At 38.9% G+C, this 14,540-nt stretch overlaps 1 protein-coding gene across 4 annotated transcripts in view; it reads left to right on the top strand.

The window, feature by feature from the left end:
- The window catches only part of GABRA1 (gamma-aminobutyric acid type A receptor subunit alpha1), a 56,642-nt gene that overhangs the window by 3,697 nt on the left and 38,405 nt on the right, over positions 1-14,540 (top strand). Inside the window, exons 1-3 of one of the 4 annotated variants that reach the window (XM_064161739.1) lie at positions 7,684-7,868; positions 10,334-10,421; positions 14,001-14,113. In XM_064161739.1, the coding sequence (XP_064017809.1) occupies positions 10,348-10,421; positions 14,001-14,113 (187 nt within the window). In that variant the 5' untranslated portion in view covers positions 7,684-7,868; positions 10,334-10,347. Of the gene's footprint in view, positions 1-7,683; positions 7,869-7,893; positions 8,009-10,333; positions 10,422-14,000; positions 14,114-14,540 lie in introns of those variants that run through there. The other 3 variants (XM_064161741.1, XM_064161740.1, XM_064161742.1) reach the window with 3 other exon arrangements.

Raw genomic sequence — 14,540 nt, 5'->3', positions numbered from 1 at the left:
AAATAAATGGATATGTAAGTATATAGAAGGTAGAGTTGAATACACTTTATATATATATAAACTTCTTTCTATGGTATTGCACATGGAAATGCCAGCCTGAGGTTTGTGGCAATCCACAACTTTTTCATTAAACATTTCCTTTGACTAAGTTTCAATCTATGCACCTACTCATGTCCAGGAGCTGAAGAGCCATAACTTCTTAGATTTAGAATTTGGAAGAACAGCTCACAGGAAGTGGCATTCTGTGTCACACAAATAAATCATTAATTGATTACATAAATGGTTTTGTAGACTCATGCAAACTTTATCAGTGAAAAAGCTAGGTAACTGCTTCATATTCAAAAATGGCTTTGTATTTTATTCTTGATAACTGCCTTTAGTGTTGAAATTGCACTTTAAGCTCTTCACTGTGCTGTTGAACATATGTCCTTAATCTGCTACTGACACAAAGGCAACAACTGCAGACATTGGTTCTAGCTGCTTCTAGTCACACCATATGACTCCACATGATAGTCTCCATATTCCTCATTCTATGGAGAGATCTCCAGTCCTACTCCAACAGAGCAGACTGAAAGGCCTGTTTCTGAAGGCAATTGGGAATAAGATACAGGATGGGCTACATGACTGTGAATTCCAAAGCTGGTTAGAAAGGATGAGCCAACAGTTTTTAGTATTCGATTTTGCTAGTTTAAATAACCATCAAGAAGTCCAAGTTTGTAAAAAGTACTTGGTTAATTTGAAAAAAATAAACCTCCAAACTGCTCAACTATACTTGCTCAATAAATCTGCATAATTGATCACACTTGTCATAATAATTTGCATAAAAATGCCAGCATAAAGCAGGGAAGGGAGAAATTAAACTGATACTAGGACCATGCTTAGGACAATGAGCAGATCTGATGATGAAAGCAACACTAACTACTCTACACCTCCAAGAGCTATTTTTGCAAGGGAAAAAAAGAAATCACAAATAATAACAACAAATAACCCAAACAAACAAAACCCACAACAGAGCTCTATGTAGAATGCCATACACTAGCCACAGAGCTACAGACATCCAAAAATACTCCTCCTTGCTACCTTAAAGGTGGTTGATCTCTCCTAAAACCAAATCAAGTTTACTTTTGAAGGACATTCTTATTTTGATTATTTTTCATCATTTAACTGCAAGGATTTCTAAACGATTTCTGGCTATGCTACCTAGACAATATAGGTTTTTTTCCTTTAACAGAAAAATGTGAACTCTGAATCTTTGTCCACTCCTGTGTGTGTTTGCTTTACAAACTTTACTGTGATTTCTAAAGAGTACTTACAGGCAATCTTCAGTTTAGCACTGCACTTACTGAAATCTATGGGAATTTTCATTAATTGAGCTTCAAAGGTTGCAATATTCTCCTTCTCAATAAAAGCAGTAGTACAAGGAGAGAAATTAAAGATGTCTGTGCTAGTTTGAAGCTAGCTAGAATGTTTAGGTGGGAAGAACTAGACTGCAGGCTGTGAAAGGGAAAAAATGGTGATGTCTACTTCACTCATAGGCTTGCTGAGATGTAAAAGAACAAGAGTAAACACATAGATAAGGCATTCAGGCACAGCCTGGGCTTTGAGCCTCATTTCTCTCTAACCTCACCTTTTGTCTCTCTGATTAATCCACTTGCTTCCTAACCCCCCTGGCTGACCCTCCACTCTTCCTTGGGGCACAAGGCAACATCTGGGGTAAGGTAGAGGGGTGAAAGAAAGTGGAAGAGCATTTGGGAGCCCCTCCTGGGGACTCAGGTTTCTGGGAGGGCTGTTGTGTTTCTATATTACCTTTTAACTTGTATATTTCTGTTTATAACAGTATATAATGTAAATACCTGCTTGTATATTGTGCTAAGCTGTAAATATAAGCTTCATTCAATTTCCAGAGCTGGCTGAGTCTAGTCTGGGTGATTTACAAAGTGCAGGGGGGTGGGTAACACCCAAACCATCACAATGTCTAAGGTCATCTAAGGAATCAGTAAGGTACTTGGCCAGCAAAGCAGCAAAATTTAGCCTAATGTAACATGCTTAAGAATACTTAAGACCCATGGCATTAAGTGGCCAAATATGCTTCAAGCATCTCTCTGAATTCAGGCATATATTCTGTCTCTGTATTTTTTAGTTCAATCGAACTGAATATTTATACTAGGAAAATGTGGACTCAATTTTTCCATACTGTTTTTTCTCTTATTTTCTCAAAATTCATTTTGTTGTTTTTTATCACTGTAAATGTTGATTTTTACTTTGGTCTCTTTCTGTAGTCCTTTATTTTCTTTACCCACAGATAACAAATGAGGGCTTACTAGTGTACTAAAAGTTGCAATTTTAGGTAATTTTTTTTAAGTATAAAGGAACTATCACCTTTTATTCTATCCAGTTTTGGGGTAAAAAAAGTCTTCATTATGGATCAAAACCATTGCTTAAGAAAATACAGAATTAAAGATTAGTCCATTAGTACGCAGGAATATAAACTGTCTGTCATTAACATTATCAAACCACAAGTTGTAATTCTAAGGTCTGAGTCCCAGACAAATCTTTCCTTCCTAATGCAGAGTAGAAAATACAGTGAGCCACAAAACTATTTTCCTGTTTTTGAAGGGCAACTGAATGACATTCACAACAGGGCACCAATAGGAGGCTCCTTTTTTTGTGGGGAGAGCTTTCTAGATGTAGGTGTGCTGAATTTATACTAAAGGTACTATGAAAGCTCCAGGAAGTTGTAACTTCCTAGTCAAGGCTTCAACTCATCAGAAGCACTGAGTTGGATCAGAGAAGATAAACTCATACAGTGTTGGTATTCCACTTAAGATAAATCCAGATGTTGAAGGAAAAGCCTTCTAAAAGATCTTGTCAATGATCACCACTGGAATTACCAGGCTCTTGTAATCCCCACAAGCTCTTGATTGTGACCTTTGCTTTTTTGGGTGATTTTCCTTAACTCCACAGTGGTTTGTTTGTTTTGGTTTTACTTTTTAAATAACAGATTATTATCCCATTCTTCATTTCTGACACCAGAGAAGAAATCCTATTATTATCTAAAAGAGAATCCTCCATTCCTGGCTTTACCAGTTGATTTTTGTGGTGATGGTTGGCAACAATGTGGCAAGGCGTAATAAATTGATGTCTCTGTGGATTAAAAGGTCTGAGAAACTTGTAATTAAATGGGTTTACTGTTTGAAATACTAGAGACTTTAAAATTTAAGAAACAATCAGCAATGCTTACGTTTCTGAGCATCAGTTATTTTGCATCTTTATCCCATGTTTAATAGATAATGGGTTCAAAGAAGTGCCACTTACAATTTTCAACATAGATCTAGAAAGAACATCCATCAGTATGTCTTTAGTAGGCATTGTATTTCAGATTAACTCAGTGCAACTTGGTTTCATGAAGATTCTCATTTTTATTTCCCTGGAAGTTCTTTTTCTACTGGTACTTTGAAAATTAAAGAGGCAATGAATAGAACCTACTGTAATACTTAAAAAAAAAAGACATAATGAGAATGAACTTTTTAATATCATCACTTACCTTTTACAAAAAATATTAACTGACAATTATATGTCCTCTTTTCCTGACTGTGGCTGTAAATTAAAGGGGAAAACACCACAGCATTAAGTAACTGCATTTCATTATGTCTACCAAAGACTCAACTTCCCTTCTTCAACATACACCTGAAACAAGTGAAATTAGAAGAAAAATTTAAATCATATATTTAATAACATATTTCCATTTAATCACACAAGCAGGACTTGTAAATAACAGAGTTCAAAGCTTTGGAGCAGATGGTCTTTCTGCGTTAATTCTTTATCTGATCTGCTGTATGCCAGTAAATCTCTGAGTTTCATTTGCTTTATTCAAATCCCTTGGCTATTCAGGACATCTTGTGTCAAAGCATTCTGCTCTAGAATTTCAGTTGGTTTATATATGCTCCCATATTATAACTGAACATATAGTGTGTGTATATATATATATATATATAGTGAATAAAGAAGAACAGACAAAGAACAGACAAAGAACAAGATGATAAAAAACAGAACACTGGAAGAAAAAATATTTGTCCCTGATGACTTATTTATTTACTCGACATATACATTATGTGTATGTATATAGGTAGAGAGAGAGGGTGCAGACACTCAAGGAATAGGCCAGGTTTCAAAAAGTGCTTATTAGAAATTCAAAAGCAAAATTAGCTCTAGCTATTTAAAAATAATTATCTACATCAATTTTAATCCAGCACTTAATAAATATATTTTACCAAAATAGGATTCAATTGGTTTAACTTCATTGCTTCTAATCACTTGCACTAACATGATGCTCAAAGTGTTGCACATAGTAGCTGTGCCAAGTTTGTTTGGGCTGACTGTTTAGATTTAATAATACTGTTTTTAAAGGATTTAGCTCTACACTGACTTGCAGCATGAATGACAAAGCCTCTTTCTGAAAACTTTATGGCATCATAAAGCTGGTCTGAAAAATACCCACACAACTTCTTGACATCTTCCATTTCCAAATGTGACTGTGGACTATGCAGTGAGAGACACATCACCTAATATTGACTTAGAGACATAAGTTTAAATGCATCTTCTATTTTCCATTTCATTCAAGAATTTGGATTAGGTCAGTGGAATTTGGAATGGGAAAAGTAAGAATTGCAAGACATGTATCTCCCTCTTAGCACTTGTGCTTTGAAAAGACATTTCTGATGAAAACAACTAATTATATTTTTTCCTCTAAAACCCAGTTATTTTGTTACCAAAACCCATCACAAACCAGTCTGTTTGTTTCGTTACATGCAAATATTTTTAGCATTTACTATGGAATGTCATGATAACTGTGATAACAGCCTTTGGAAAGAAAAGGGAAAATCTGGGTTATGTGTGAGCATTGATGGACAGAAATCTCAGCCATGGAGGAAAAATAGTTTTGTCCTACTTTCTGAGCAGATGAGAATTAGAGAGAGAATGAGCAACTTCCCATTTTAGGTCAATATTTTCACCCAGGGAGATCTCAGAAAAACATACCATCCTTTGGCACATGACAGTCGTGTCCACAGAGGCAAGGATCATCCCGTGTAATCCTTGACACTTTCTTAAACAAAACAAAAAAAAAAATCATTGTCCATATATTAATTGAAATAAGTCAAGAAGAAATCTACAGGATGTGAGATAAAAATTTTGCATGGGCTTTGCAGCCTGCTTGCTCAGATTCTAGTTTACAGAGGTACAGGACCCTCTAACCACTCTGTCATTCTCTTTTCAGTCCATCTGTCTTGTCTAGCTACCTATTACAGGCACAGACATACAGCAAATGTACTGGCAACTTCTTTGTTCATGAGAAATAAAGGGAAAACTAAATGCTGGAGTTTGTTAAACATTTATATAGTTTTGCAAACATATGTTATTCATCTAGAAAAATAGTGTAAGACCATTGTAGATAACATAATTAGTGCCCAAGTGACAGGGCAAAGAATTTCAGTGCTTTTGCCACCATACATTGTCCATGTAATTCAATTAAAATCCCATGTGGTCTTTTTGTAAACTCAGCTGAGGACCTCAGTTTACTTGTTGCTTAAGAAAAAACTCTCATGCTTTACTGCAAGAATTAAAACAATAAATTATATGAACTATTTTCACTATGAAGGTGAACATTTTCACCCTGAAGGTGAAAATAGTGGGGAAAAATATCTCTAAGCCACTATGAGTGTATCTACATGCTAGTCATTTGAGAAGTCACTACTTAAAATTTCCTTGAGAAGTCAGTAGTTTGTTTTTTTTTTTCTCTACTTTCATGGGCACTGCTGGTAACCTTAAATGAAAAAGAGAACAACTGTACTGGAAATCTCAGGTAATTAAGCAAAAAGTCCGTTACAAGTCTTTCAAAAACCCTGTGGTTATTGAATGCTGATCATAATGATTGAGCTTGGTGCACTAGGGGACTTTGATAAACAAAATTTCTATGTTCCTTGTGCTTAGGGAAATCATTGCAGCATTTAGACTGTTTATAAGTCAGGCACTTATCCAAAATGACTGCCACCTTGAAAGTGATTGCCAGCCTTAGCTATGAGTGTCATTGGTTCATTGGGCCTCATCAAACCTTTCTCAAAGACAAACTGATCATGTGTTTTGTGGGGATGTGTAGAATGTGCAGTATTTGATTTAAACTGGAAAAACATGCAATAGGTACTTTAATTGTAACATAGAATACCAGTTCAGGTTATCTGACAAACTATATGGATTTTGACCTCCCTTCCAGCAGCATCATAGGAGGGAACTGAAATTGGATTTGTGACAACATTGACAGGGAAAGAGGGAAAACAGAGAGTACTTGAAATCCAGCAGGTGCATAAGGACCCCACAGATGCTGTCAGTGCTTGATAAGTCACAGATATTGTTGAATGAGGAGTTCACTTTACCTTTACACCAGACAGAGCTAAGACAGCTCGCCACGCAGTGTTTGACGTAGTTATCAATGTCTGGCATTTCTGCAAAAGGCTTGAGGCTGATGAAAGGTGCCTTCAGCTAAAGCCACAATAACCTGTGGTAGGCAGGTGAGCAGCTGCGTGACGCTCTCCCGGCTTACCCGACACTTGGTGCATCCAACTTTCTCCTTGTTTCTCCGCAGGACTATCAGCACCCGCTGAGCTCTCCCAGTTTGCTCACGCCTGAAGAGGTGATGGTGGCTGGCTGAGGGTTAGACTGCCGTTAACTTCAAGCATAGCCGTGTTCCTTGGTGACCACAGGTGGGCCAGAGCTGGGCCACCACGCATGTCCCGGGGGGGCAGCCGGGAGCGCCTCAACCGCCGCGGGCTCCGGCGGCCCGTGGGTCTGTCCCGGCTGCGATCCGCTGCGGAGCGCGGCGGGGGCTGGGGGCTGCCCCGGCTGCCGCCCGCTGTGGGGCACGGCGAGGGTCGTGTGGTCGCAGGTCCGCGACGGCACCGTGGGAAACCGGTGCAGGGGCGCAACGGAGCTGCAGCCCCCGGGCACAGCCCTCGGCAGAGCCTTGCGGACGCTCCAGCCAAACGTGAGACCGACCGAGAAAAAGCGTGTGGAAGTGTGGGAGAGCCACCAGGTCCTGGAGCTGCTTTCCTATGGGTCTCTCCCCAGACGCATGTTACCTGGCTTTAATTAGGATTGCACAGCATCCCTGTCCCCATCTGCCTACATCCATAGGCTTTCGCCTGCTTTTCATAGGTATCTACAGTTTACAGGCGTAGTGCTGCATTCTCTACATTTCTAGTTGGCCGTCATTCACATTTATGCCACTACTAAATATTGGATCAAAGGTTGAAAGCTAGCGCAGATCGGTTACATTTTTAATATACAACCTTAAAATAGACTGTTTTGTAAACTGCAAGTGCCTAAATTTCTCGGTGCAGCCTCTCCCTAGCCATGCAGCCTCCCCCCCCTTTCCCCCCCAGATCATAATAATGCTGCAGATTGTAGAAGGATTGGAGTCTGCAGCCAGAGAGAAAGGGATTAGGGCGAGAGCACTGGAAGTTAAATTGTGCTGCATATAAAAAATGGGCGGATTGGTCTCTAGATGAGAGCTTGGTACCACCTTCCTTTCTAAAATAAAATCTCTCTGGCATGAAGTCACAGCCTATTTCACATCCGGTTTACCCTGGGACGTATTACTACTGTCTTGGTAAAGAGAAAGCTTTTGTTGTATAGCGGCGTCGGAATATTGGGAAGAGAAATTTGGGTGCTAAACGCGGAGGAGCGGAGCAGCGGCGGCGCCGGCGATGGCCGAGGCGGAGTGAGCGGCGGAGCCGGAGCCGCGCAGCCTCGGAGGCGGGCGGGACCCCCGGCAGAGCCGGCCAGCAGCGCCGCGGACCCGCGCCCCGGGGGCTCCGGTAAGGGCGGCTCCGCGCTCGCACCCGCGCAGCCCCGCGCACACGCACCCCCACACCGCACCCCTCCGGGCGCTCCCGGCTGTGGGCACCGCGTCCAGGCGCGCAGGCGGCTCTCGCCCCAATCTCCGCAGGTACCGCCGGTCCGTGTCATTTCTTCCCTATCCCTCCAGCTTGAAAATCCGCAGCGATCGATGGGCATTGTAATTTAGCTTATTTATTTATTTCTTAGCGTGGACTGATTTCCACCGGTGGCTTGGAAAAGGTTTTGGGGGGTTTTTGTTTGTTTGTTTTGGGGCTTTTTTTCCTGTTGTTCCGAGGGAGGCGGTGGGAGGGGTGGCTGTCTCCGGGTGAGGGGGAAATACAAAGTTGAAATGCCGGGAGGAAAACAAGTCTCTATTTGCGCCTCAGAGATGGGAAGATCTCTCAACGGGAGTTAAAAATGCATCTCAATGCCCCTTTCCCCCCTCCCCTCTTTTTTTCCTCTCTTTCCCCTTTCTGTGTTTGTGTTTTGCTCTGTTGGTTTTCTTTTTTCTTTTCTTTCTTTCTTTCTTTCTTTCTCTTTCTTTCTTTCTTTCTTTCTTTCTTTCTTTCTTTCTTTCTTTCTTTCTTTCTTTCTTTCTTTCTTTCTTTCTTTCTTTCTTTCTTTCTTTCTTTCTTTCTTTCTTTCTTTCTTTCTTTCTTTCTTTCTTTCTTTCTTTCTTTCTTTCTTTCTTTCTTTCTTTCTTTCTTTCTTTCTTTTCTTTAATTTTTTTTTTCTTTTTTTTTCCTCGTCCAGTGGGCACTGCTGAAATTCTCCCAGCAGCATGGCTTTCTCCCATTTTGAATGGGAAAACCAGAGCAGTGTGGGCTAGGGGAGGCCAGGGGCTGGGGGCTGCTGATGTTTAATGCGCTTGGAAAGTCTTTGTTAACATTTGCTTTTTCCAGATGCAAGAAACTTTCCCTCTTCAGGTTTTATAGTGCCTGTATAGGTTTCTTGAAGCCGGGGGTGCTGTTTGGAGGGAGGGCAAGTGTGGAGCTCAACAGATCAAGATTGTTTGGAATAATTCACTTTCCTTTCTTCATCCCGAGGAGCCTTTTGCAAAGGCAGAAGTTGGCAAGACTAGTAGAAAGCGATTTTTGAAGCCACAGATGTTGCCTTTCCCTTTGCTGGGACTGATCACAGGGCAAGTTAAGATGCAGTCTGGTCCCTGAAGATCTTTATCCATGCTTTCCTGCCACATCCAGCTCCTTCCTCTCCAGTCAGATCAGATCAGCCCCACTCAATGCCTGTCTGCTGATCGTTTGACTATAAAAGCATTAATTATATCTCATTGCTTACATATCGCTTTGTAATGACATCTTACTGATTTAAATTGTCCCTGAGAGTATGCAGTAAATTGGGGTACCTTTATTTAAAGATACAACATTTCAGTGTATAGGGCTTCATTTTCTCAAGCACTTAAAAAATGTCCAGTTCCCCGTTGGGGTAAAATACAGGCTTCATGTTTGTTGCCCTTATTTAATGTATGAGTACTAAAAATGGACTGGATTCCAGCACTCAGTATATAGAAATGTAAAGGGACTTGCAGCATCTCCTGGGCAATCAGTTGAATCTGGAACACCGATTCCACAAATATCAGCTAACTTTATGGTTTATGGTTTGTTAGAAAGTGAAAGAAAGTTGTGTTATATTTTACTCAAAGGTAAACTGAGAGTAAGTCAGTGAAGTCTGGAAAGAGGACATGAAACATTTGGAGAGGAGAAGGCTGTTAGTGCAAAAGCACTTCAGAGCAGCAGTCAGAGACTGGTAGAGATTTAGGAGATGGTGTGTAGGTTGTCAGCACATGGTTTGATTATGAATTGTACCTTTTAGCTCAAAAAAATATTAGTGTGCATATATAGCAGCAGATCAAAGAGTCAGAATCTGCTCATTTTACTTCTCTGATGCTAATATTTCAGGGAAGAGGAGAATAGTAATAGCTGTAGAATAAAGTTGCTTCCATCACATCAAAGCAAAGCAGTGGCTGTGAGTGAAGCACTGCTCTCACTTACGTTACCACACAGTGACAACTTCCAAGAGGTTCAGGTCAAACAAAAATCAGTCACTCTTGGTTATCTGGAAGTATATGGAAGTGTGTTTTCACATTTTCAACACAGGAGGAGACTGAGTGAGAGTTACCACAGTGTTTGGGGACAGCAGGTTTGACTCATAATTGTTTTTGTTAAACTTAAAGAATAATGCAGATAAGAATATACCCTTATTGCAGAATAGATCCCATCCTAAGCCTCCGTATCTAAGAGTGGAATGTAAATAGAATAGCCAAGGCCATACTCCCTTACTCTGAGCTACAGTGTTGACATGAGCTACAGTATTGTGAGGTCATTGTCTGGCATGTAGTTATTCCACAGAAGTTTCCAAACCCAGTTTTTTTTTATCACAGTACCTGCTTTAATGCAGGGGACATTGATGATTATTTTCCTTCTAGTTTCAGAGTCCACCATGAAGAGACTCCTGGTGCTTTGTGACTGCCTCTGGGCCTGGAGCCTACTTCTGAATGCACTGACTGAAAGAAGGTGGGGAGATGTTTTTGATCTAAAATAGCAGTGTAAAACAAGGACTGCATGGGCTGCACTACTACTAAGTGTACTGGGGGAAGTTAATTGTGTTCAAATTCCATTTAAATATAACTAAGGGAAAGCTGAGAGAAAACTACAATTTGTTTGCATAACATCTTTTTTTTCAGTATTGTAAAAAGACAAGAGCTTGCTGAAACAAACCGAAACTAAACTACTTCTTAAACACCTATGCAATCATTTCTGCTCTTATATAATGACACAAGTTCCTTTAAAGGGGAAAAAAAGTAATTAAGTGTTCTTTTTTAAATCTCATATAAGTGCAAGTTAGTAAGTCCCTGAAAGCAGAGGCAAAACTTTCACTTCTTTCTTGGCCGGGACTGTCTGCCCTTAGTAACTGGTTTTGCAAATCCAGAATAGACTTGCATAGTAAAGGGAGACTGCTTGGATGAAGAAGTTCATGCAGTTTATGTTGGAATGATCCTGCTGCACTGACTGTTTGTAGAACATATGTTGAAATCATAATCTGAATATAGCATTAGTATTAAGAACAATCTGTAGTCATGCAACACTTCATCTAACAACTTGTAGGTTAACTAAAGACTGTAAAGCAGTTTGAAATATACTTGAAGTAGTCTGCAATTCAAAATTCAGTAAAGGTGTTGAGGAAGACTCACTGATACATTTCTGTATTCTAAAACTATTAATGCCCTGCCAATAATGCTACTTACTGCTTGAAAAGCAGCAGAAATTTTATTTTTCCAGTAGTGATCCATAAAAGATGCATTTGTACCTTACCTCCGTAATGTTTCCTTATGTGTTCATAGCTCTAGGTAAACTTATCTTCTGACTGCTTTGAAGGTTTGATGTAGAATGCAGCGGGAAAAGGGCAAAGGTTCATCTCCACAAGCATTTCCTCTTAAAAAAAAAAAGAATAAAAGTGATTGATTCATGTAACAATTGCTGTATTGAACAAACATGACATTTTAGAAGCAATGGCTTTGATAATAAATTAAGAAGTTTAAACATGAAGTACTTCATCAGGCCTAGCTAAAGAATTTTGTAGAAACATGTTTATTATATAGGTATGTGTACCTATATATGAATACATCTATTTATTATATCAATAATGTATGCATGTGCATTCTTAAAGTGAGAATTAAAATGCATTGGACTGGTGTTTAAAAATTATATGGTGTGTCACTATTATAATGACCTGTAGATGGAGTTAGTGCACAGGTTTTATTATACTCTGGTTTAATGTGCAAACACAATCACAGTCAGTCACTTTTCCTTCAAAATGTACACACGGTGCATGAAATATATCTGTTTCTAAAGCCATTTTGTCGTAGTAGCTCACCTCGCCTTTTCTTCTGGAGTGCTGTTAAACCGTTATGATAAAAGCAGTTGGTGAAATAGATGAAGTGTTCATGATGCAGAAAGACAGGCTTTCCACTTCATTCTTCGTGTCATAAAAAAAGCAGCATTAGAATTATGTGCTTATGTGTGTTTTGCAAGAAAAAGCACAATACCTTTGGAGTTACAGTGTCCTTCACACGTACGCAAATGTTCAGGTTCTTCCTGTTGTGATCGTATGTCAGTGCAACTCAGCCCTGACAGTGCTTTTTACCTCTGATAAAATGGTGGGAAGAACAGGTAAGGGTACTGACAAATTTGACTCCTAGAATGGAAGCAGTGTATTTTGTATCACACCCTTTCTGACTGCACTGCCACTAGTCCATCCTTCGGGTGACTTTTCTGAGGACATACTCATTTACTTACCGCTCAGGTTTCTGAAGTGTTTTTATATGCTTTTGCCACCTTAATCCTGATGACCTTCCACTATCCTTGAGATATGTATGTACAGCAGCTTGCTTCCTGACAATGACTGTTAATACAAAATTGAATCCAGTGAAAAGTCGTGTGTTGTAGTTTTACATAAGGTGTATGAAGAGTGATCCTTTGAAAGATAATGCTTACTGGAGAAAGCAGAAGAACTTGTTATTTAGATGGTTAAAAGAAAAAAAAATATAACTGTCTGTCACTTCAAATTCAACATAGGTATGAGAACTAACAAATCAGACCATTTTTTTAAGTGAAACTTTGTGATATGACAAGAGGAAATTAATTGTATTTTTTTAAACTGATAGACATTTTGTCTTCTTCATTAGAAAGATTCATTTATTGAATGGAAATAAAAGCCTGAAAAATGTTTGTTTCAAAGTCACACCCTCACAGAAGTTAATGAAAGTTCTATGAGTGTCAGTTCTAGAACGTAATTAAATTTGTAGTGTTACATATTCAAAGATCTGCAAAATAACTTGGAAGCATTTGCAGAGTGCCTGTATTCAGAGTGTCTTTCCTCCTCCTCTCTGTGTTAAAGTGGAATATATGTACGGGATACACCCAGTTTGTTTGACTGATGCAGCTTGTAGAAAATAATGTTGTAGTTAGTTTGATAGAACAGATCATTTCATTCAACAGTATGTTCCTCACGGAGACAGCCTTTGCTGGTTAGAGCAGGAACAATTGTCAGAGCATGGAGACCTGCTGTGTGGATAGAAAGCTGTCAAATGGAAGAATCATTTTTGTGACTGGGCCTGATTCTAACAAAAGTGTTTGGAACTGCATTGTTTGTCCAGTTCAGTATCAATGTGTGTGACAAAATGATGTCTTGGAAAGCAGTGTTTTTGCTTTTAGTCATGATGACTATGCATGTTTAGAATGGAAGTCTCCCAGCAGTGAATGAAAAAATGATACTGCGTTTGGCTTTAGACAACTGTAATCTATGATTAAGGGAATCATCTATGGCAAGGTATTTGGTAAAGGTTCCGGATGTAAGAAAAGGAAATTCTAATGTCATCTACAGCAGACAGAAGCCACTAAGCCCAAGGATTTAATTTTGATTTGTATTGATGGACGTAAGATTTTGGTAGCTAAGTTCAAAGAGCTTAATTTTATCCTGGTTTGAGCAAAATTTCAAGACCTTTTAGCTGAGCTAGAGATATACGTTAGGGATCAGTAAGTGCAGTTTTATAGACATGAGAGATTTCCATATCAACAGATGGTGTAAGGGAAAGTTGGAGCTATTCTGTCAAACCTAATCACTAAAGGAAAATGTGAAATAAAGCAAAATTATATGTTGACCTATGAAAACAGAGTCACTTGATTTACTTGCATATTCATAAAGAAGTAGTCCCTGTATTTTTTGTCCTTGAGTTAGCATGTACTTTTAGTGCTAAAGTGTCAGTGTTCTAAATTCTTCAATCTGTAGGCAAAACTTTTATAACCATTATGAATTAAACTCATTGTCTTTTTCTGACAAACCAGCCTTTTCCTGAGGAAACATTATAGCCATTAATGAATAACAAGATAAACATTAAGGAACTGATGTTCTACCTGCTCAGTGTTTATAAGAGGCACCAATTTTCTATGATTGTACAGTGTAAGAAGAAAGAACACTATAAAGCACTATAATCTTTTTGTATGGAGGGGATAAGCAAGTATAAGCAAGATTAAACAGATTTTGGAATTATTGGTAGGTTACTCTTCTCCAGTGTTAATTGTTCTTTATTTCAGCTATGGACAAACCTCATCACAAGATGAACTTAAAGACAACACTACAGTATTTACCAGAATATTGGATCGTCTGCTGGATGGTTATGATAACCGCTTGAGACCAGGACTAGGAGGTGTGTTTGTGTTATAATTTTCAAGTTTACATGTTAGATAAAAATCAGTTTAAACAATGTTGTTTTCCCTTGATATACTTGTTTTAGTTCTGTTTATAGATGCACATAAAATAATGCTGATATGTAGTAGCCATTATTTAAAGAATGTGATGTCTTCTCTGGCTTTCACATACTTGGTTTTCTCACACGACCCACGTAAAGAAGGGAATGGTTCACAATTCGAGAAGACCTGAATGTGTTAGAACTTTGAATGTATGAAGAATAAATGTTAATAAAATACGACCTGTGGCCTGACAATTGACAAGTTTATAGATCAGGCACATCTATCTGTCACTATCCCCATAAGATAATTTGGGTTTAAACACGAAACCATCAATCAGCCTTAGTCACAAAAGTCTCAGAGAAGTTTCTAAGATTTTTTTTCCTA

This window comes from Pogoniulus pusillus, chromosome 22 (assembly GCF_015220805.1).
Source record: "Pogoniulus pusillus isolate bPogPus1 chromosome 22, bPogPus1.pri, whole genome shotgun sequence".
Classification (NCBI taxonomy): Eukaryota; Metazoa; Chordata; class Aves; order Piciformes; family Lybiidae; genus Pogoniulus; species Pogoniulus pusillus.
The sequence above is the reverse complement of the archived record's forward strand: the minus strand, read 5'-3'. Positions and strand labels throughout refer to the sequence as shown.